Source organism: Schistocerca gregaria, chromosome 2, assembly GCF_023897955.1.
Source record: "Schistocerca gregaria isolate iqSchGreg1 chromosome 2, iqSchGreg1.2, whole genome shotgun sequence".
Lineage (NCBI taxonomy): Eukaryota > Metazoa > Arthropoda > Insecta > Orthoptera > Acrididae > Schistocerca > Schistocerca gregaria.
The window spans coordinates 375,463,222-375,488,300 of NC_064921.1; the positions used below are offsets into that span (position 1 = coordinate 375,463,222).

Genomic DNA, 25,079 nt, shown 5'->3' on the forward strand with positions numbered 1-25,079 from the left:
GACCTACAAAAGGATCTCCTCAGGACGTAAAATACATATTTTGTCTAGGGCATTCATCAATCGCACATGTGGTGAAGGGTATATGGAAAACAATGTAGATGCTAACTTCTCTAAATTTTGCACATTGTTTAAGTTAATTTTCAGGGAAACATTTCCAAAAGCAGCCATTTCAACAGCAGCAGCAGCAGCAGAGGAAATAATGGTTAACTGCAGGTATTAGAAAATCCTCCAAGTCACATAAATTTCTCAGTTCTTTACAAAAGTACTACACTAAAGTACTTTTCCAGAGTACCTAGATTGCTCAATAGGTGCAAAAAGATATATAGGAGGGTGCTGCTTGCTTGCGGGAGGGGAGACGAAAAATAATGCAGAAAAAAAGAAAAGCAAAATAGTGTCAGATGCCATAACACATTAAACTCGAAAAAGAAGGCATAAGTATAATAACACAAAAATCAAAGATGGGGGTAGAAGAACAGAAACTCCTTGAGAATTGGCAAATTATGAAAATGACTATTTTTCTGGTAATGAGTAGAAGTTGAAACAAAATCTTCCTAAAACACTTTTAGTACCCCACAATAACTTGTACAGCAAGCACAATGATGTTGTTTGTCACAACAGAGATTGAAGTCTGAAAGACAATACAGAAATTAAATGAAGGCATGCATAGCTAGCATAGAAGCCCCATTAAAAAACATAATAAATGAGTCCTTTAGTTCCAGTATTTTTCCAGAGTACATAAAACATGCATAAGTTGTGCACTTTCTAAAGAATGGTAATGTCAAGAGTATTAAAAACTACAGGACAGTTTCACTACATCTACATTCTCAAAAACAATTGAATCAATCATGAAAGATGGACCAATGAGTTACATGAATAAATACAATCATTTTAAAGAAGCAGATTTTGGTTTCCCAAATGGAAGAAGTACAATTTTGGCCATTGCAGAGTTCACAAAAGTGGCATTTGAAGCTTTTGACATGCATGACTATGTTACGGGCATGTTCCTCGTCTTACCCAATGCCTTTGACATTGTTATCCACAAAATATTACTAAACAAGTGAGAAACACTACATGTAAGAGGAATAGCAAATGACAGGTTCTAGTCTTTCCTAGAAAATAGGGTGAACAAGTTGGACAGTCATATGTCTGTTGACAAAAAAATTTTAGTTAAATATCTACCACACAAGAAACGTGTGAACATAGGCAATCTCTGGTTGGTATACTGGGTCGTTCTGTTCTTAATATATTATTATTACTATTATTGTTGTTATTATTACTATTAGGAAGTATTCTGCTTAGTGGCAGGTCCATGTCTTCGTACAAAGAATTTATGATGCTAGTATTCCCTGTCTCAGCTTCTTTCTTCAGTCTGCTGCATATCCTTCTGTCTTTCATGTCATCCATGTGTTGAATTCTACACCTTCCTGTATTTTCTTTGATCTTCCCTATGGTGAAATCATATATGAACCCCTCATGTCTTTGTAATGTGTCTGACTCAGTTGGCCTTCCTCTGAAGAACGGTATTCAGAATAGCTTTCTTCTCTCCTCCTCTCCTCGGAACATCATCATTTGTCAACCAATCTGTCCACATCATATTCTCTAGTCTTCTCCTGCACCACATTTCAAAATTTTCCAGATACACTCCTGGAAATGGAAAAAAGAACACATTGACACCAGTGTGTCAGACCCACCATACTTGCTCCGGACACTGCGAGAAGGCTGTACAAGCAATGATCACACGCACGGCACAGCGGACACACCAGGAACCGCGGTGTTGGCCGTCGAATGGAGCTAGCTGCGCAGCATTTGTGCACCGCCACCGCCAGTGTCAGCCAGTTTGCTGTGGCATACGGAGCTCCATCGCAGTCTTTAACACTGGTAGCATGCCGCGACAGCGTGGACGTAGTGCCGTAGGGGACCGCACCGCCACTTCCGAGCAAATTAGGGACACTGTTGCTCCTGGGGTATCGGCGAGGACCATTCGCAACCGTCTCCATGAAGCTGGGCTACGGTCCCGCACACCGTTAGGCCATCTTCCGCTCACGCCCCAACATCGTGCAGCCCGCCTCCAGTGGTGTCACGACAGTCGTGAATGGAGGGATGAATGGAGACGTGTCGTCTTCAGCGATGAGAGTCGCTTCTGCCTTGGTGCCAATGATGGTCGTATGCGTGTTTGGCGCCGTGTAGGTGAGCGCCACAATCAGGACTGCATACGACCGAGGCACACAGGGCCAACTCCCGGCATCATGGTGTGGGGAGCGATCTCCTACACTGGCCGTACACCTCTGGTGATTGTCGAGGGGACACTGAATAGTGCACGGTACATCCAAACCGTCATCGAACCCATCGTTCTACCATTCCTAGACCGGCAAGGGAACTTGCTGTTCCAACAGGACAATGCACGTCCGCATGTATCCCGTGCCACCCAACGTGCTCTAGAAGGTGTAAGTCAACTACCCTGGCCAGCAAGATCTCCAGATCTGTCCCCCATTGAGCATGTTTGGAACTGGATGAAGCGTCGTCTCATGCGGTCTGCACGTCCAGCGCGAATGCTGGTCCAACTGAGGCGCCAGGTGGAAATGGCATGGCAAGCCGTTCCACAGGAATACATCCAGCATCTCTACGATCGTCTCCATGGGAGAATAGCAGCCTGCATTGCTGCGAAAGGTGGATATACACTGTACTAGTGCCGACATTGTGCATGCTCTGTTGCCTGTGTCTATGTGCCTGTGGTTCTGTCAGTGTGATCATGTGATGTATCTCACCCCAGGAATGTGTCAATAAAATTTCCCCTTCCTGGGACAATGAATTCACGGTGTTCTTATTTCAATTTCCAGGAGTGTACTTTTTTCTCTAATTTTCTCATAGTTCAGCTTCTGTTCCATTCAGTCCTCTTCTTGTTGAATGTGGCTTTGGCTATGCCAATTCTTACTCAGATTTCATTTGTGCAGTGGGCATCTTTTGTCACCAAGGTTCCCAAATACTTGAACTGCATCACATTCTCCAGTTCTCAACTGTTGACAGTTATGCTCAAAGGTTTCGCCCACTTTGATACCCATATCACTTTCGATCTCAATGTTGATTTCCATGCCACATTACCTTCAAGTGTCCAGCAACTGGTTCATTATGTGTTGAGGTTATACTTCCCAAACAATATTTAAAAAAAGAAAAAAATTCTCTTTTATGATGACAATAACATCAAAGTCATTGATAAAGAGCCAGAACTCCTATCAGAGGAAGCAAATGAAACCCTCAAGGATGGCTTTGAAAGGGCAGTATGTAATAAATTAACAATGAAACATAAGGAACACAAATGGTGTGTATTTCAGCGTAAAGAGGGAAAACAACTCTGTCACATTAAGCATAGTTGATAAGTCTATAGAGTGTGTAACCAACATAAAGCTTTTAGGGATGAAAATTGATTATCAGTTATTATGAAATGAACAAAGTTTCTGGCAGAAAGAATTTCATCAGCAGTTTGTAACGTCTTGTGGTAACATACTGTTCTTGTGTATACTCAGTTTTAAGCTATAGACCGATGACCTCGCTGTCTGGTCTCTTTCCCCAAACAACCCAACCCTTCTAAGCTATGGGATTCTTTTCTGGGGATCAAAGGCACAAAACATGGATACAGTTTTTAAAAAGAGCTGTAAGGAGTGGTAGTCGGGCTCACTGCAAGAACAATTTTAAAAAAACTGGGCTTCCTTATTGCACCAAGTGAGTACTTCTACCATTCTGTTCTGCAAATCAGAAAAAAATATTACTAAACAATGGAAAATTCAAGCTGGAATAATGACAGTATCATGAAAAGGATAGATTGCTACTCATCATATAGTGGAGATGCTGAGTCACTGACAGACACAAGAAAAAGACTGCTAAGCAAGGCCCTCAGGCCTTCTTCTGAATTAGACAACAAACTTGCACTCATTCATGCAAACACAATTCACACACACACATGACCACTGTCTCTGGCTTCCGAGGCTAGACTGTGAGCAGCAGTATGTGATGGGAGAAGCACTCAGGGTGGTGAGAGTAAGGAGGAGGATTGGGTGAGGAGGGGAATGGTAGGAATGTGGGACAGTAAAGTGCTGCTCATAGGAGCATACAGGGATGAAGGGGGTGGAGACAGGATAGGTCTGCTAGTAACATGACACTGGTGGGATTCAAGGCATGTGCAGTACTGGAACTGAAACATGGAATGTGATAGACAGGTGAGGGTCAGGGCTAGCAAAGTTTGAGACCAAGAGGAGGAGGGGGGGGGGGGGAGGGGTTATGGGATGAACATGTTGCAAGAAGGGGTCCAGCCTGCACAATTCAGAAAATTTGGTGTTGGTGGAAAGAATCCAGATACCACAAGCTGTGAAGCAGTCATTACAATAAAGCATGTCATGTTGGCCAGCATGATCAGCTACTGGATGGTCCAGTGGTCCTTTTACCACAGTTTGGCAGTGGTCATTCATGTAGACGTACAGCTTGTTAGTTTTATGTCCTGTACAGTGGTTGCAGCTAAGCTGGTAGTTCACTTGGTTGCTTTCACATATGGCCCTTCCTTTGATGGGGTAGGAGATGCCAGTAATATGACAGGAGTAGGTTATTGTGTGAGGATGTATGAGACAGGTCTTACACTGAAGTCTATTGCAGGGATATTAGCCATGACACAAAGGGTTGGGAATGGGGGTGGTTTTTGGAAGGACAAGGATATTGTATAGACTGGGTGGACGGCACAGTACCACTGTGGGAAGGGTGGGGAGGATATGTCTCATTTTAGGGTGTGATGAGTGGTAGTTGAAACCCTGGTGGAGAATGTGATTCAGTTTCTCCCATCCTGGGTGGTACTGAGCTATGAGAGGAGTGCTCCTTTGTGGCCATACAGTATGTGGGAGATGGTAGGTGATTGGGAAGACAACACATGAGAGTTCTGCTTCTACAAGACTAGGAGAGTAATTTTGATCTGCAAAAACCTTAGTGAGACCCTTTGCATATTTGAAGAGTACACATCACTACAAATGTGATAACGAAGAGTGGATAGGTATATGTACATGGAAGTATGATGTAGCCATCCATGAGGTGGCAATTGACATCAAGGAAGGGAGCCTGTTGGGCTGAGGAGGACCAGGTAAAAATGGGAGAGAAGATATAGAGGTTCTGGAGGAATGTGGATAGGGCGTCCTCACTCTCAGTCCAGATCATGAAAATGTCACTGATGAATATAAACCTTGTGAGTGCTTTGGGGATCTGGTTGGTTAGGAAGGACTCCTCTAGATTGTCTGTGAAAAGGTTTGCATAGAATGGTGCAATGTGGATGCCCATTGCTGTATCACGGATTTGCTTGCAAGTGATGCCTTCAAAGAAGAAGTAATTGTGAGGGAGGATATAGTTGTTCATAGTGACCAGAAATAAATTTACAAGTTTGGAGTCTGTTAGGCAATGGGAAATTGAATGTTCAATAACAGAAGGGCCATGGGCTCGGGAGTGTGGAGAGTTGGTGGAGGAAAGGACTGTCATCTTTATAAATGAGGGTAGGTTACATGTGACAGGCTGAAGGGGTTAGCCCACAAAGGCAAAGATTTTCTCTGTGGGGGCACAGAAGCAGCCACAATGGGGGGTCCTGAGTGGTTAGATTTATGAATTTCAAGGAACATGTAAAAGTTAGTGTGGAGAGTGGTGTAGAATAGTTAGATTCAGGTGAGAGATTGTGGGACAGATGTAAGGATCTGAAGAGAGACTGGAGATCCTGTTGGTTTTCTTGTATGGGGTTGCTATGGTAGAATTTGTAGGTGGAAGTATCTGACAACTGTCAGAGGCCTTCCACCAGGTAAACTCTGTGCTTCATAACCACAATGGTGGAGCCTTTGACTGTAGATAGGATTATAAGGGTTGGATCAATTTTTAGGTGGTGGATTGCAATCCTTAAAAGCTTCAATTTCACAAAAATATCAGTCCTTTCCAAAGGCTTTACCTTTTGCCCCACTCCCAAGCTCATTCATGCTGCTCTTGCTAAAATCCTTCTATCCTCCGCCACTTCCTATAGTGGAAACACTTTTTCACCACTACACCTACCAGTCAGACTAAATACAAAATCAACACAGTCCAAAATCAATTCCTCCATACAGATGTGATCCATCCCCACTGCTCCCAAAGCATATATTGCCACACCATCATCCCCCAAATCCCTCAACAAGAAGACCAACCTTATATTTGCAGAAAAAGCAGCAATCCACCACCTGAAAACAGGTCTCAACCTTGTAATCCTACTTGCTGACAAAGGCTCCACTGTCATGGTTCTGAAGAATAGCCAGTGGAGGGACTCTGCCAGCTGTCATATACTTCCACCAACAAGGCTTGCCACAATGACCCCCAAATCCCACATGTTGGTTAACAATAAAGAAACATTGAATTTATTTATCTCTAACTATTTTGGAGCCAAGGCCCATCTAACTGCATCTATTACACACTGATACATATATTGTATGGCTTTATTAAAACAAATTACACAATTGTATGCATTGCACACTATGTCAATAATTTGTAATTTGACCTTTTTGGTAAAAATTGTCTTGCTCATAAATTTAGAAACATAGTATGGTTTGAAGAAAATCATATGGATTTGCTGAACAGGTCTGTGTAGTGCCACAGTCTCAATCCCCACTGAGCATTTTAGGAGAGAACTGAAGCTTTTCATGTGCCAGAGCAGTATGCCCAAACACTGGACTTTTGGAAGGGAGGAAACTAATTCTGTCTTCAGTGTCACTTATATGTATCGTGAAGACCTATAAATTAAATTCTGCAATAGTAGAAAAAGAAAGTACTACATACTACTGGTTACAGAGCGGGCATCTTTCAAATGAACATCAGAACTCCACACAATACATCTTAAAGGTAAGAAACACAACTACTGTAAACATGTACAAAAAATTGCAAGATGTTTATTTTTCTTCTAAACTCCCACTCAAAGAATTCTTCCACGCAATTAAAATGGTAACTACCACTTATGGAAGTTGCAATGTTTATTTATTGTGGCTGCAGTTTTGAAGATTTGTCATTTTCAAGTATCACGAGTGCAGATATGCGCACATTGCATTTATGAGGTTTGCCAAAAAGTGTCAGTTGCATTGAATTACAAATGCAATATACTCTGCTGACAAAAAAAGTGAAGACCTAGAAAATGAGGAGTGAATGAAAGAAAATTTTATGGTTTGAGAGGATAAATGATGTTATTTCAGTGCTTACAATATTGAGTAAAATTTACAAAGAACTTGGCTGTATGAGCCCATTTTTGAGCCCACTTATCATTCTGACACCCCTCTTCTGGCCTGGATGTATGCATTGATTCAGTAGGGAAGGGTGTCATAAAGCTGTTGTATCCTCTCCTGAGACAAACTGGTTCTCAGTTGTTCTGATTTGTCCTTGATATTCTGGGTACTGGCACTGGCATGGAGGACATGTATGGGGATCCAGCTAGTCACAGGAGGATCTCAACATCACATAGACAGTTCTTAGAGACATGTGACATGTATGGATGAGTATTGTCTTGTTCAAAAATAGCACAATAATACTGTTGCATGAGAGGTAACACATGAGGATGCAGGATGTCCATGACATATCATTGTGCCACCAGAGTTCCCTCAACACTGCCAGCTGCGACGCGATGTCATACCCGATGGCTTCCTATACCATGATACAAGGAGTAACATCACTGTGAAACTCACCAATGATGGACATCCACTGTACTGCAGAGCCACATTTCATCACTGAATGCAATGTGACGCTATTCATCAGTAGATCATGATATTTGTCATAGCACCACTCCAAACACAGCCTTGCATTGTACTGTTACAACACCCCAAGCAAGGGACAGTAATTTCCAATTCTGGATGCTTCTAGTCTCCCATCAATGGTGTAGAATGACACAGAGTGATGCATGGAGTCTATTACTTGGTTTCAGATTGCAAGTGCAGATGTGAAAGGATTATGATGCACTTGGTGGACAGTAAGGTGACCCTCCATTGTGACGGTCAGATTTGATCAACTCGAACCTTGACGACAAGTATACCTGACCTCCTGTTCCTATGCAGACCGACATTGGATCACTGTGACATCTGAATGTCCCACAAATCTGGATACAGCATGATGTGATCTGCCAGACAAATGGAGACCAACATTGAAGCCCCTTTCAACCTCTTTTAGGTCTTGATAGTTTGTCTTACAAGAGGACATGACATCTCTGCGTCCTTCAGTGATCACTCAATATCTGATGCTGTTCACACCATATAACCTACCAAGCCTGCGAACAGTATTAAAGTCTAACAACACTAATGCACTTTGGTGGCCATTCTAAACTATTACAGAGAACTGCAAGCCTAATCATTTGCGTACCGACCAATGGTGCGTACATGCACAATATTGCACCGACATCCAAAGATATTTTCTGGGTGCTCCACTCTTTCAGTCAGGCAGTGTATAGAAATATCGACAGTTATAAGTGGTAATTACCATGTCTAACAATTACCACAAAGGATGCGGAGCCATCCCTCCTAAAACTACTGGATTACTCTGAGTATGAAATTACAGCATACAACCAATTTAAAATTAAAATATTATTTAAAAACAACATATAATGTAACTTGCAATTACACTGGAAATGAAAAGCTGGATGATTCTTGATTACATTAAAAACATAATATGTTTATCTTTGAAATTGAGTTTCAAACTTACCTCTATAACAAAGCGAGCACCATAGCGTGGTTGAGGCCATTCTAGGCCTAATGCCCCTGCTAAGTATTCAAGTGTTCGATCATGTCCTGAGAAGACTGCCACACGTGGCCGCCTCTCTGACACAACACGCACCAGCTGTGCTACAACAGCACGCACCAAGCCGTAGGCGCGAAGTAAGGATGAGCGACGGATAGGAGGAGAATGTGACTGCTGACGGCACTCCCACGCTAGGTATGCGGCCAGTCCTGTAACCTGATGGTTTGCAAATGTAATAATTTAGGTTTTTTTATATTTTATGTAGCAAAATCATTTGAATTCTTGGATGCAAAAATGTTGTGGGTGGCAATATATTTTTATTTTGCCCCATCCAGTTACATGTTATTTCTGTTTGGAGCAGTTCTGTTTATAAAATGTTAATTTTATGCTACTGACCAATATTTATAGTAGAAATTATGCATATATGAGTATAATGACCCTGAAATTATGATAAGCTATGGTCCATAAATATAAGGGGCAGTCAAATAAAAACAAGACAGATGAAAAAAAAACAAGTAAACTGTTTATTATTTCAAAACTTATCACCATAATCATTAACACAGAGACAAGATGGTCAATACCTTCAAGGAAAAATGCTTGCAGTTGCCTACAGAACCATGGTTGTACTCAAGTGTGCATCTCTTTATCTGAGGCAAATTGATGGACATGAAAGTCTTTCTTTAGAGCTCCAAAAATTTGGAAACCCGATGGGGAGAGACCATGCCCATATGAAGGATGTATAAGGGCTTCCCAGCAAAACTTGTGGCAGCATACTCAAAACAACCTTGTATCGCATGTTGCAAAGGTTGTTTCCAGCACAGTGTCTTTATGATTCAGTAATTAAATTGCTTTATTTAATTTTTCTCACAAGTATCACTGTACACTTATACTCCGTTTCTTCTTTGCAATTCAGTTCAGTACAGGAGTCACTGTAAGTTTTGAGACTTCTGAATTGCTATTGTTTGTTCCATTTCCAAAAAAACACAATAATAATGACCATTGATACTAAGTCTGATAAGTTTCAGCTTGCTTGGCCAACTGGATGAGCTGCTACTCTTTCATTTGTGTTGCTACATGAGGCAGTTAGACACAAAGATGGAGTTGAAATGAGAAAATTTCTGTAGTAAAAATTTTACAATGATTTTTTTTAAAAGGAGGGATTAGATGAAAATCATTGTTTGCAATGTTTGCAACAGATTTATGGTGATTTTCAGTCATCCCCACTGATTCAACAGGTTCAACATTATTTAAACTTTCAAGATCCCCATTGGAGCTCCATTAACTGTACAGCATTCTTGGGATCATATCATTGTCAGTTTATAATTTCCTCCATGAGATTTGAGAATCTTTGTGTTAAAAAAATCTGTAGTCATTGGATACTGCACCTTCTAACTCCTAACATGAAGGCAAAAGAGATACTTCAGATAATTACTCAAAAGATTACTTGTCCAGTTACTTTAAATGCCTCAAAAAGAAATGGGAAAAATCAGGCCTGTGTGGCATCTTACTCTGTCATGACAACACACCACCTTACCATGCTGCATAAATGAAGTATCAGCCTGAGGATTCTTGGGTCCAATAGATGAATACAATAGAGAGGCCACACAGTCAAGGCATTGATGCTGAACAAACTTCTGCCATCCTGTATTATGTTTGATAGTAGTTGCTAATATGTAAAATAAAGACAAAATAACATTCAACATTTAGTTTTAGCGCTCAGCCAGAAATTAATTTATACTTGATTATAGCGGGCAGACACTTAATGTATTTTAGCTCTCAACCATTTCAGTAACCACACATCAATACTGCAGTCTTGGACAATAAAGTCTGTGACATTCACTAGGAAAAGACATCACAATCTCAAAAATTCAGTTTAGTGTCAATCTGCAAAATTTTGATATAATTTTTTCTGTACCAAAATGTGTTATCTAAAAATTTTTGTAGATAGTATAAAGCTCAAAGAGTATCATTTAAGAAACAGTTTACTTTTATTTAGTTAGGAAGCATCATTTGCTTAACATTCATTTAATTTGATATAAATGGAGAAAAACTTCATGTTACATAAAGCAAATTTGGAACTATCAACTTGCAGATAACCACATTATGCTCAAAGCCACCAACCAGTCAAATATGCAATGATGTAGTTGTTTGGGCACAAATTCATTAAATGCCAGTAGCTGGCACACTAGTTTATACACCTCCCTAAAACATCTTCTTAGTGGATCAGTTGTTTGTTACAAGTATTCTAATTTACAAAATGACTTCATTTGCACATTTAATTTCGAATATGCAGTATTCGTGAATGCAGTTTTTTTGTTATGATTACTGTGACCAAAATAAAAAGGAAACTACATAATACTCAGCAATTACACTCCTCATAAACGCAAACATAAATGTCCTCGCTCTCAAAACAATTACAAAATGACTTGGTGGCTAATAGCACAAACTGACAGTACAGGAAACACTAAATAATGTGGTACAAATGGGCTTGCATTTGGGAGGATGATGGTTCAAATCCATGTCTGGTCATCCTGATTTAGGTTTTCAGTGAGTTCCCTAAAATCACTCACAGCAAATGCCCGGATGGTTCCTTTGAAGGGGCATGGCCCATTTCCTTCCTCATCTTTAATATGTTCTGAATCTGTGATCTGTCTCAAATGACCTTGATGTAGGCAGGATGTTAAACCCAATCATCCTTCCTTCCCTTGGGTATAAAAAAGATATCAAAAAGATGTGTAGATATAAATTTTAAAATACTGTTATCTTAATTCTTCTTCTTTATTGCCCATTTCTAGCTTCCCAGTTGAAGTTGTGACTAAAGGACCTGCATCACTATTGGTCTCTCCACCACTCTTTTCTTTCTTTAAGTACATCTTTTAGTTTTCCTCCCCTCTTCTCTATGGACTCACAGGCTGTGCCTGCCTTTCTCTTTCTGGGTCTTCTTCATAGTCTCTTTCCAGTTGCCCTTTTAGAAAACACATCTTTGCCATTCTCTTCTCTCCTCCTCACATCACTTGAGCTCGATTACTTCTATCTTGTCCTAGAGTACCAACATTCCTGTCCTTTTTTCTGACCTCATTTCTGTTTCTAAATGTTTCTTGTCTTGCTTCCATAACCTCTTACGTATATCGTCTCTGTTGCCTGCATTCTGTTCTTTTAGATTTTTGTTGTCATCTGCATCTTAAGCTGCAATATGATTTTGTGGTACCTATCATTCTGGAAGAGTGACTATATTGTGTTTTGAAGACAAATTAAGTTTGTATTGTACATTCGTTCTGATTCTGAATTTGTTAAAAGAGTTCTTGACTTTAATGTGAAGGTTGAAGAATTTGTTATGTGGACATTATTGTAATGGTTTTGAAGATTACATGTAATATATATTTATTGACAAAAAGTAAAAACTGTTCCATGTTATGGTCTTCCAGCATATAATCCATCATAAGTAAAAGAGATCAAAGGTTGCTGCATGCAAGATAATTGTCCACTACATAAAAAAAAAAGGATCTCTCCACTGACTGAAGGGAGCAAAATCTAAACTTAGTAGTGTGATGGGAGCACTATAATGCAAGAAAGGGCTCATAATAAGTTGAATATAGAACTTTTTTTACATTCCTTTGGGATGTTTCAGTTCAACAGAACACCCCCTACATCCTGGTAGAAGCTGCCTCTTATTGTATTCTCTTCCCTAGTGCATTATGTATCCTTCTATCATTTGTGACCACACTTCTGCAGCTACATGTACATCTACGTCTATACTCTGCAAACCTCAACAAAGTGAATGGCAGAGGGTACATCCCCTTTCACCAGTTATTAGGGTTACTTCCTGTTCCATTCACATTTAGAGCACAGAAAGAATAATTGGTTGAATGCCTCTGGATGTGCTGTAATTACTCCAATCTTATCTTGACAATCCCTGTGGGAGTGATAACTAGGTGGTTGTACTATATTCCTAGAGTCAGCATTTAAAGGCAGTTGTTCAAAGTTCACAAGTAGATTTTCTTGGGATAGTTTACTTATATCTTCAAGAGTCTGCCAGTTCAGTTTCTTCAGTATCTCTGTGGCACTTTCCAATGGATCAAACAAACCTGTAACCATTCATGCTGCCCTTCTCTGTATACTTTCAACATCGCCTCTCAGTCCTTTCTGGTATAGGTCTCACAAAATTGAGCAATATTCTATAACTGGTCACACAAATGCTTTGTAAGCGATCTCCTTTGTAGACTGATTGCACTTCCCCAGTATTCTACCAATAAACAGAAATCTACCACCTGCCTTATCCACTACTGAGAGTATGAGTGCTACACCCAGGAATTTTTATGAGTTGATCAATTCCAACAGTGACTCATTGATATTACACTCATAGGAGTCTACATTTTTTTCATTTTTTGAAGTGCACTATTTTACATTTCTGAGCATTTAAAGCAAGTTGTCAATCTTTGCATCACTTTGAAATCTTATCAAGATCTGACTGAATATTTATGCAGCTTCTTTCAGAAAATACTTCATTACAGATAACAGCATAATCTGCAAAAATCCTGAGGTTACTGTTAATATTGTCTGCAAGGTCATTAACATACAACATGAACAGCAAGAGTCCCAACTCAGGTCCCTGGGGCACATCCAAAGGTACTTCTACATCTGACAATGATTCTCCATCTAAATTAATGGGCTGTGTCCTCCCTAGCAAAAACTTCTCAATCCAGTCACAAATTTCACTTCAGAAATTTCACTTGATGCCCCGTATGGTTATACTTTTAACAATAAGCATAGGTGTGATACTGAGTCAATTGCATTTTGGAAATCAAGAAATACTGCATCTACCTGACTGCCTTGATCCAAAGCTTTCAGTATGTAAAGTGAGAAAAGTGCAAGTTGGGTTTTGCATGATCAATGTTTTTGGAATAAATGCTCATTGGCATGGAGGAAGTCATTCTGTTTGAGATGCCTCGTTATGTTTGAGCTCAGAATATGTTCCAAGATTCTACAACAAATCAATATCAAGGATATTGGACGACAGTTTTGCAGATCACTTTCTACTACCATTCTTATGGATGGGTGTGGCTTGTGCTTTTTTCCAAGAACTGGGCATGGTATTTTGTGCACGGGATCCAAGACAGATTATAGTTACAAGAGGGAAAATTCAGTATAGAATCTGATAGGAATTCTATTGGGTCCTGGAGCTTTGTTCAGTTTTAACAATTTCAGCTGTTTCACAACACCACTGACACTAATAATTATCTCACTCATCTTTTCAGTGGTATGAGGAATAAATTGGGGCTAGTCTCAGGTTTTCCTGTGTAAAGAGACTTTTGAAAATGGAGTTAAGCATTTCAGCTTTTCATTTGCTATCCTCAATTTCAGTTCCTGTCTCGTTCACAAGGGACTGGACGTATACCTGTACATATGACCAGAATTTCTTTATGCTTTGTGAAAGATCATTTGACATTATTCTGCTACAGTAGTATCAAAGGATTCTTGCATTACTCTCTTGATAACCAAACGCATTTCATTCAGTATCTTTCCCTATCAATAGCGTTATTCTTTGTTTTACACCGATGAATCAGTAATCTCTGTTTCTTTAGAAGTTTCTTTACACTGACTGTATACCATGGAGGCTCCCTTCCATTAGAACTGTTCTACTGGATAAATCTCTATCCAGTGCATGCTAAATTATTCTTTTAAATTTGAGCCATAGTTTCTCTACATGCTCCTGCCCTTTGTTTAATGTTTCAAGTTCCTAAGTCAGATATGACACTAGTGATTCTTTTATCTAATTTACTGGAGATAGATATATTAAAAACAAAGATTCCAAGACTTACCAAGTGGGAAAGCGCCAGCAGACAGGCACCCATTGTTGTTCACCAACCTAAGTTCAGCACAGGATCAACATAGCTCACCTCAAACCAACACTTTTTCAATCATTGTGCCTGTCTGCCGGCACTTTCCCGCTTGGTAAGTCTTGGAATCTTTGTTTTTAAATTATTTTTCCCATGTGGAAGTTTCTTTCTATTTTATTTACTGGAGATAGATATAGATATACGGCTTCTTATAGTTGTCCTTTGTACTTTGGTAAGCATTGTCATCGCAACCGCATCATGGTCGCTGATACCAGTTTCGATATAGACACACTCAAAGAGGGCAGATGTGTATGTTACCATTAGGTCCAATATATTTCCATCATGAGTGGGGTTCCTAACCATCTGATCTAGTAGTTTTCAGAGAAAATGTTAAGTAACACTTCACAGGATGGCTTATAACACCCAACACTACCAAAATTGTAATTTTCCTAACTGATTGTTGGATGACTGAAGTCTCTGCCGATGATTACTTTATGATTTGGGAACTTACTTACAAGTGAACTGGGGTTTTCTCTAAAGTTATCAGTTACATCAGGAGATGAGTCTGGTGGCAGACAGAAAAATCCAATTATCATTTTATGCCAATTTCGGATACTGAGTCTTGCCCAAACAATCTCACATGCAGTTTCAAATTCTACCTCAGTGGATTTCAGTTTCTTGTTTACTGCGACAAATACACCACCTCCATTTTCCATTTGCCTACCCTTCCTATACAAGCTTAAATTTTCCCCAAAAATATCATGGGTATTGATTTCAGGTTTCAACCTGCTTTCTGTACCTAGTAGTATGTGAGCTTTACTGCTTTCAAACTCTGGGATTTGTTGCGAATGGTTCAGCAGCTAACCAGTAGGATTTTATTTACCTGTGGGAGGTACTGCTTTCTTATCCTACAGTGATACTTCTAGGTTTCCTATAGCTGTCATTATCTGGATTGGATGGAGAGTCACCTAACCTAAAAAAAAAACCTTGTGTGCACTCCACACACATTCAGCTACCCACATAACAGCCCCTGATGTGTAGTGCACACCTGACCATTTAGTGGGACCCTATATTTCTCAGCTCTACGGCACAAGTCCAGGAAGTTGCAACCTAGCTTGCAACAGAAGCTTCAAAGTCTCTGGTTCAGTCCTTCCCCTTGACTCAGAATCAAAGGGTCACAATCAATTCTGGGGACAATGCTGCAGATTGTGAGCTTCATTGAAATTCCATGTGCAAGACTGACCTTCTCAACCTTCTCTGCCAGTCACTGAAATGACCCAAGATTGACCTTGGAGCTCAGATATTTGTTCCAACATGCACCACAATCTGCAGCTGGTTGCACCCTGTTTCTTCAGTGACTGCCAGAATAGCCTCTTCAACATGATGAATGAGGCCCTCAGGTGTACACACTGAATGCAAACTTCCTAACTACTTGAAAATTTTGACCATATCCAGAATTATTCCATACAGTTTTATCTTTCCTCTTCCTTCCTATTTCCCCTTGTCATAATCACTGTTTTGCTTTTCACTGGATTTACTCCAACTTCAAATTTTTCTATCTCTTGGTTTCATACATCTACTTGCCTTTGTACTTTCATTTCATCATCATCCTGTATCACTTTGTTGTCTGCAGACAATGAGGCTTTTGTTACATCTCTCATTTTGACAATGACTATGATGAATAATATAAAGAGAGCAGACTTCCTTGTTATATACTCCTTTCAACATTAACCCCTTTTGTTTCTCCCATTCTCGTCTTTACTATCTTAACACATTTTTGTGTAGCTCTTATCATTCCCACTTCCACTTTATTAACTTATTAATCTTTTAATGTTTTCCAGCCCAGCCATCTTGGCACATTGTCATAGGCTTCTTCAATATCAATAACAGTCATAACTAGGCCTTTTCCAAAATCTCTTCTTTTCTCCATTAAATATCTTAATGTAAAGATCAGGTAAATCATTGAACTCTCTTTCCTGGTCCCATACTGTTCTTCTTCCATCATTCTTCTAGTTTCTTCTTCAGTCCTTCTTCTGATACTCCCTGAAAGCTCTTAGCTGCACATGCAATAGGGCAATCCCACTATAGTTATTACTTTTTTTCTTATCACCTTTCTAAAATATGAGGACAGTTTTTCATTCATCTGGTGTTGCTTTTTTCTTCTTACAAATAAATAGTCTGCACAGCATTCAGCTATACTGACCCTGCAGCTGTTATCATTTCTATGATCACCTCATCCACTCCCACTGCTTTACACTCATCTTCAATATGACTTCCTATATTCTAACACAGATATCCCCATTTCTTGTTCTTCTTCTTCCAGCATGTCTTCTTCTTCCTCCTTGTCTACTAGCTCACTGTATTCAATATTTAGGAATTTTGTGGAGTATTCTTCCTATTTTAGCACATCTGCATCAACATCTGTCCTGCCTCTGATTTAACAAGTTTTGCGTCTTCTCTGCTTTTAAATCTGTAATTTATCAATGTATACAAAACATTTCTACTTCCCTTAACAGCCTTTTGTAAAGATTCAGTGAAACTTTCTCAGTTCTTCTTCTTCCCTTCTTGTGCCATATTTTATGCACATGTTTGTCTTCTTTATATTTTTGCTCTATTTCAGTACTTTTACTGCCTATCCACTTCCTCCAAGCCATTTGATTCTCTTTAGCTGCTTCCTTTACCCATTTTTCCACCAAGAGGTGTCCTTTCCTCTCTTTCTTCTTGGCAATCTTTCACAGGTGTTTGCTGTACACTTTACAAAACCATTTCTAAAACACATCCATTCCTTTTCTATACTACTTATTTTGTTTTGGGAATTCTTTTCTTCAAATCTTATTGGAACTTTTTCTTCTCATTTAACTTCCATGTGTTTATTTTTCTTTACCTTTTTCTGTTAACTTTGTGAGTTTTCCATCTTACTTTGCTCTTCATCACTTGGCATTGCTATCATATCTTCCAGCTGTCTACAGTCCTCCTTCTCCACCAGAAAAGGTCATTGTCATGGTCTTTTTCTCTCACCATCCATAACTTGTTATATTTTTTGAGTTCTTTTTTCTAAACCACGTGTTTCCATCAATTAATATGTTTCTTCTGGAAAAGTCTATTAACAAATTTCCTTAGGAATTCTTGTTACTGCATTTAAAGAGGCAAAGTCTTTCCTCCTTCCCTTGACTCTTGGTTCCTATATGTGCATTTATATCTCCCATCTCCTCTGTCTTCCGTACTGATTTCCAGTTCTCCTAAAAACTCTTCCAGGTATTCATTTACCTCTCCTGATTGAGGAGCATAGATCTGTATAAATTCTTTTGCTCCATTCTCTAGTACAAGTCTAACTTCACTTATTCTGTCACTAGCCTGGTCAACTTTTTTCTATGTATTGAACTAAACCTTCTCCCAGTATGAAACCAAATACATTTGTCCACTTTTCCTTTACTCCAATATACTCTGCACCCTTTCCTCAATTCTTTCTTACTTATAGTCTCCCATTCTGCCTAACTCACTCCGATCATTGCCATTTCTTTCTTCTCCATGTACTCAATCAGTTCTTCTGTCTTACCATTTAAAATCTTCACATTTCTGATAGCAACTTTCGTGCTATTCCCCCAGATCCTCCAGACAGTGGGAACTGCACATCGGTTCAAAGGGATGCCTTAGCATTTCTTGATGTCTCATTCACACAACCATTGTTATAGGCTGTTTAGACAATAGGTTCACTGTACCCAAAGGCATTTTATAACCTTCTGCCAGTTTCAAATTAGGCTTCCCTGACATGGAGTCAGACAACTTTTGTAGTTATTCCAATGGAGTACAGGCATTACACGTTTGCCTCTGCTATTTATCAACACCACACTGAAGTCCATTGTCTTTGCTGTAGATCTGGTTGGGATCTTCACCCATAACCCTGGGCTTGGACCCTCCATATTATAATTCCTAGAGAGATCATGTCCCAGTATTTTAAAGCCACATTGGAACTTGGCTGCCTGTTATCTTAATTACTGTCTCAAAACAGTTGCTGTGTTATTTTTGAGTCTTCTTCTGCTTTAGTCACTTTCCTTATTCTCCCACTGTAATTTTAAAACCTACGTCATTTTTTCTTCTTCTCAATATTTTTTCTGTATGCGCCACCTTGAGAGATCAAATAAAGGATGCAAGGTGACAGGTAATTATCAACATACAATTACCACATCATATTCATGCAGTATTAAGCCACATACCACAGTCAAAGTAAGCTTCAATTGAACAAGATGGAGAACCAAATTATGTTATTCAAAATGTTGTTACCTGTGTTGTTATCTATTAGTAACTCAGAAACATGTCAGCTAAATACTATTTTTAAACCATCAGACTAATTTATCTGTTGAATATATCTAGAGGCATTTTCATGGTTTATGCAAGCCATCAGGATGTAATCACACTGTACAACAATCACAGCAGAACTGTATAAATAATGTCATCTTTAAATTAGTTTCTGCATAAGAGTGAAACAAATATAAAACAATATATTAGAGTGTTTTCCATTCAGGACAGAGTCACAACACAGGTATTTATCAATATCTAACTATTTTATGATGATGACAAAAAGAAAATGTTTCCACTGCCAAAATTTTCATGCACAGCAGAAACTGTGACACAGATGCAAAGTGATGAGAAGACTTACTTGTTCCATGCGCAAGCAAGAATCATCAACGCAAGGTAGAGGAGCTGCATGACACACGTAAGTCAGAAGAGCATCTTGGAGCAGACGAGGGTCTGTGTCGGGCTCCTTCTCAGGCCCTGTACCCCCACCTGGTGGCCGCTCCAGAGCTACAGCTGCTGCCTGTTTGACAAGCCGTGCAACAGCTGGGTGGGAGTGCAGATGTGCCACCCCGGCTGCCGTCTGACCTCGGCGGAGCTGTTCGGCTGCTGCACACGCACAGTCATTGAAGCAAAATGCTAGTGACTGTGACTCATGTAGCACAGCTTTCTGCAGATCCTCTGGTGGCAACAGCCCCGCAAGAAAAGCCAGAGTACTCTGCACGGTTCGCCTGGAGTAAAGGTAGGTATCAACATTTTGTGAGTGTTAGCTGTTATATTGGTATGGAAACGCACATAACGTACAATTACTAATCAAGAACAAAATTCACAAATGGTCTAATAATAACAGGAAAGATAAACTTATGATTTCCGGACATCTCAATATTATGAAAGATCATTTCCAGATCTCCCCAGTAACAAGTAAAAGGTGATTAACACATCAAAAATATTACTTAAATTCAAGAAAAATAAACATGAAAAATGTCAAGATAAGAATTCCACTTGTAGGAAATGCTAGTGGAAGAAACTTACCTGATGAGGAAAATGTTTCTCATTATTAAAAATACTCCAGAATTTATATCTAGGTTTTTAGTTCAATTTCTGTGCCTTCTATGTTTTATTATCAAGATTTGGAGTCATTTTTTTCTTCACTGCAACATCTGAACACAGAAATTTTCTTGTCCTCACATTAAGATTTTTTAATTAATTTAAATTCTAATGTTCAAGAGTTTTTGTAAGATATGGGTTGTTTGTTTGACATTTTCATTATGAAAACCATTTCTGCAATTTGTGGTTCACTCTGTCAATTTTCATTACAAAGTGAACAGGTCATGTATGCTTAATTCCTGACGATGAGGAGTCTGTATCAGTTAAAAAACCAACAACATTGTTGTTGTTGTCATTGTTGTGATCTTCAGTCCAGAGACTGGTTTGATGCAGTTTTCCATGCTACTCTATCCTGTGCAAGCCTCTTCATCTCCAAGTAACTACTGCAACCTACATCCTTCTGAATCTGCTTAGTGTATTCATTGCTTGGTCTCCCTCTATGATTTTTACCCTCCAAGCTTCCCTCCAATCCCTTGATACATCATAATGTGTCCTACCAACCGACCCCTTCTTCTACTCAAGTTGTGCCACAAATTCCTCTTCACCCCAATTCTATTCAATACCTACTCACTAGTTATGTGGTCTACCCATCTAATCTTCAACATTTTTCTGTAGCACCACATTTCAGAAGCTTCTATTCTCTTCTTGTTTAAATTATTTACCATCCTTGTTTCACTTCTATACATGACTACACACCATACAGATACTTTCAGAAACAGGTAAGAAATTTCTCTTCTTCATAAATGCTTTCCTTGCCACAGCCAGTCTACATTTTATATGCTCTCTACTTCGACCATCATCAGTTATTTTGTTTCCCAAATAGCAAAACTCATTTATTACTTTAAGTGTCTCACTTCCTAATCTAATTCTCAGCATCACCTGATTTAATTTGGCTACATTCCATTATCCTTGTTTTGCTTTCGTTGATGTTTATCTTATATCATCCTTTCAAGACATTGTCCACTCCGTTCAACTGCTGTTTCAAGTCCTTTGCCGTCTTTGACATAATTACAATGTCATCAGCAAATCCCAAAGTTTTTATTTCTTCTCCCTGGATTTTAATTCCTACTCCAAATTTTTCTTTTGTTTCCTTTATTGCTTGCTCAATACACAGATTGAATAACATCAGGGATAGGCTACAACCTCATCTCAATCGCTTCCCAACCACTGTTTCTCTTTCATGCCACCCAACTCTTATAACTACCATCTGGTTTCTGTACAAATTGTGAATAACCTTTTTCTCCCTGTATTTGACACCTGACCCTTTCAGAATTTGAAAGAGAGTATCCCAGTCAGAATTTTCAAAAGATTTCTCTAAGTCTACAAATGCTAGAAACATAGGTTTGCCTTTCCTTAATCTATCTTCTAAGAGAAGTCATAGCGTCACTATTGCCTTGCAGGTTCCAACATTTCTATGGACTCCAAACTGATCTTCCCTGAGCTCAGCTTCCATCAGTTTTTCCATTGGGTAGTAAAGAATTTGTGTTGGTATTTAAACTGATAGTTCAGTAATTTTCACGCCTGTCAACACCTGCTTTCTTTGAGATTGAAATTATTATATTCTTCTTGAAGTCTGAGGGTATTTCACCTGACTCATACATCTTGCTCAGCAGATGGTAGAGTTTTGTCAGGGCTGGCTCTCCCAAGGCTATCAGTAGTTCTAATGGAATGCTGTCTACTCCCAGGGCCTTGTTTCAACTTAGGTCTTTAAATGCTCTGTCAAATTCTTCACGCAGTATCATATCTCATATTTCATCTCCATCTACGTCCTCTTCCATTTCCATAATATTACCCTCAAGTATATCCCCCTTGTATAGACCCTCTATATACTCCTTCCACCTTTCTGCTTTTCCTTCTTTGCTTAGAACTGGTTTTCCAAATGACCTCTTGATATTCATGCAGGTGGTTCTCTTTTCTCCAAAGATCTCTTTAATTTTCCTGTAGGTAGTATCTATCTTACCCCTAGTGATACATGCCTCTACATCCTTACATTTGTCCTCTAGCCATCCCTGCTTAGCCATTTTGCATTTTCTGTCAGTCTTATTTTTGAGATGTTTGTATTTCTTATGGCCGGCTTCATTTACTGTATTTTTATATTTTCTCTTTTCATGAATTAAACTCAATATCTCTTGTCTTACCCAAGGATTTCTACTATTCCTCATCTTTTTACCTACTTGATCCTCTGGTGCCTTCACTATTTTGACTCTCAAAGCTACCCATTCTTCTCATACTGTAAGTCTTTCCCCTGTTCTTGTCAATCATTCCCTAATGCTCTCTCTAAACTCTCTACAACATCTGGTTCTTTCAGTTTATCCAGATCCCATCTCCTGAAATTCCCACCTTTTTGCAGTTTCTTCAGTTTTAATCTACAGTTCATAACCAATAAATTGTGGCCAGACTCCACATCTGCCCCTGGAAATGTCTTACAATTTAACACCTGGTTCCTAAATCTCTGTCTTATCATCATATAATCTATCTGAAACCTTCCAGTGTCTCCAGGCTTCTCCCAGATATACAACCTTCTCTCGTGATCCTTAAACCAAGTGTTAGCTATGATTAAGTTGTGCTCTGAGCAAAATTCTACCAGGCAGCTTCCTCTTTCATTCCTTACCCCATTTCCATATTCACCTACTACTTTTCCTTCCCTTCCTTTTCTTACTGTCAAATTCCAGCCGCCCTTCTCTACCCAAATAATTTATTTTATCACATCATACATTTCTTCAATCTCTTCATCATTTGCGGAGCTAGTTGACATATAAACTTGTACTCTGTGGTAGGCATTGATTTCGTATGTATCTTGCCTATGATCATGCATTCACTATGCAGTTCATAGTAGCTTACCTGTGCTCCTATTTTTTATTCATTATTAAACCTATTCCTGCACTACTCCTATTTGACTCTGTATTTATAACTTTGTATTCAACTGACCAGAAGTCGTTTTCCTCCTGTCACCAAACTTCACTAATTCTGACTATATCTAACTTTAAACCATTTATTTCCCTTTTTAAATTTTCTAATCTACCTGCCTGATTAAGGGATCTGACATTCCATGCTCTGATCTGTAGAACACGTTTTCTTTCTCCTGATAACAACGTCCTCCTAAGCAGATCCTGCTCAGAGATCTGAATTGGGGGGGGGGGGGGGGGAGGCTATTTTACCTCCAGAATATTTTACCCAAGAGGATGCCATCATCATTTAACCACACAGTAAAGCTGCATGCCCTTGGGAAAAATTATGGCTGTAGTTTCCCCTTGTTCTCAGCTGTTTGTACTACCAGCACAGCAAGGCCATTTTGGTTAATGTTACAAGACCAGATCAGTCAACCATCCAGACTTTTGCTCCTGCAACTATTGAACAGGCCGCTGCCTCTCTTCAGGAACTACATTTTTGTCTGGCCTCTCAACAGATACTCCTCAAATATGGTTGCACCTACTGTATGGCTATCTGTATCGCTGAGGCATGCATGGTTCATGGGAAACATATGATATTAATATTTGCACAGTTTACAATTAAATCCTCCCCCCCCCCCCCAACTCAATAAACAGAGGACATATCTATATACCTAACTATATAGTTAGGTTGAAGGTGCTGATCTATGTAGGCAGAGATACGTTCTGTGGGGGCTTGGTAACCAGCTACAATGGGGCGGCCAGGATGTTTGGGTTTGTGAATTTTAGGAAGTAGGTCGAAGGTAGGAGTGCGAGGTGTTGGTGGGGTGAGGAGTTTGATGGAGTCAGGTGAAAGGTTTTGTAGGGGGCCTAAGGTTCTGAGGATTCCTTGAAGCTCCGCCTGGACATCAGGAATGGGATTACCTCGGCAAACTTTGTATGTAGAGTTGTCTGAAAGCTGACGCAGTGGTACTTGATCGTCGGGAGTATGTGGCTGAGGGACTGCGTCAGCTTTCAGACAACTCTACATACAAAGTTTGCTGAGGTAATCCCATTCCTGATGTCCAGGCGGAGCTTCAAGGAATCCTCAGAACCTTAGGCCCCCTACAAAACCTTTCACCTGACTCCATCAAACTCCTCACCCCACCGACACCTCGCACTCCTACCTTCTACCTACTTCCTAAAATTCACAAACCCAAACATCCTGGCCGCTCCATTGTAGCTGGTTACCAAGCCCCCACAGAACGTAACTATATAGTTACTATGTCTCTTTATGTCTCTAACTGTAAATTGTGTTTTTTCTCCTCATCTGGCCTATATTGTTGTTTGTTAACAAATTCAACTCAGTTTCATAACAATTTTTAAGTGAAACCAGTAACTGATTAGAAATAACAAGTGTTTGGATTGTTTTAATAAATATTTTATTTCTTATTCTAGACTATGATGACTTACATAGTCAGGAATGATTGTAGAGAAGAAAGAAATGGAATGATATTATCAGCTATGGGAATTGGAGCTTAGGTTTAGGCACAGGTAAATTTCAGCATAGCTTCTGAGATTGACAGTCAGCAACATCCTTGTATACTGCACTGATAAATTTAAAACTGGAACATGGAATATGAAAATGCTATAAAAAAAAATGTGGAAGAGGCGAAGCTAGATGTGGAATTGCATGTCATGGGATATTTATAATTGTCATGGGAGATTTATAATTACATTTTCTGGGAAATAAAAATTAGTTTCAGGTAGCATAGTAATTGGTTTGCAGAGCAAACGAAAAAACAATATGATTGACAAGGTTCATTCTAATGACTGAGTACTACCAATCAAACTAAAAGTGTCTCCAGTACATGTCGGCATATTACTATCTTGTTTTTGAGTAAGAAATCCACAGTTCATGGTCTAGTAGTTAACAATACTGCTTATAGATTGTGGGGTTCTGGGTTTTGCTTCCTGGCCAGGTCTGAGGTTGTCTTCACTTGGGACTACATGTCTGTGTTGTCCTAATTATTTCATCTTATCTTCATTACAAAGATGAGCGAGTCACTGAACTGGCATCACACAGAGAGACTTGCAGACAATAACACATATGGTGTCCCAGCCAATAATGCCATATGATTGTTTCATTTCAAACAACAAACAGCAAAGATGAGAAATCAAAGATATTTATGATCAAATAATGGAAATAGAGTAACAAATACCA

The 25,079-nt window shown here is 39.3% G+C and overlaps 1 protein-coding gene across 2 annotated transcripts in view; it reads right to left on the reverse strand.

Moving 5' to 3' along the window:
- Positions 1–25,079, reverse strand: part of LOC126320104 (2-phosphoxylose phosphatase 1) — a 114,721-nt gene that overhangs the window by 3,589 nt on the left and 86,053 nt on the right. For both annotated transcript variants that reach the window (XM_049993755.1, XM_049993754.1), the window contains exons 5-6: positions 19,246–19,612; positions 8,716–8,967 (exon numbers count right to left, since the gene is read on the reverse strand). In XM_049993755.1, coding sequence (XP_049849712.1) covers positions 8,716–8,967; positions 19,246–19,612 — 619 coding nt within the window. The remainder of the gene's footprint in view (positions 1–8,715; positions 8,968–19,245; positions 19,613–25,079) is intronic.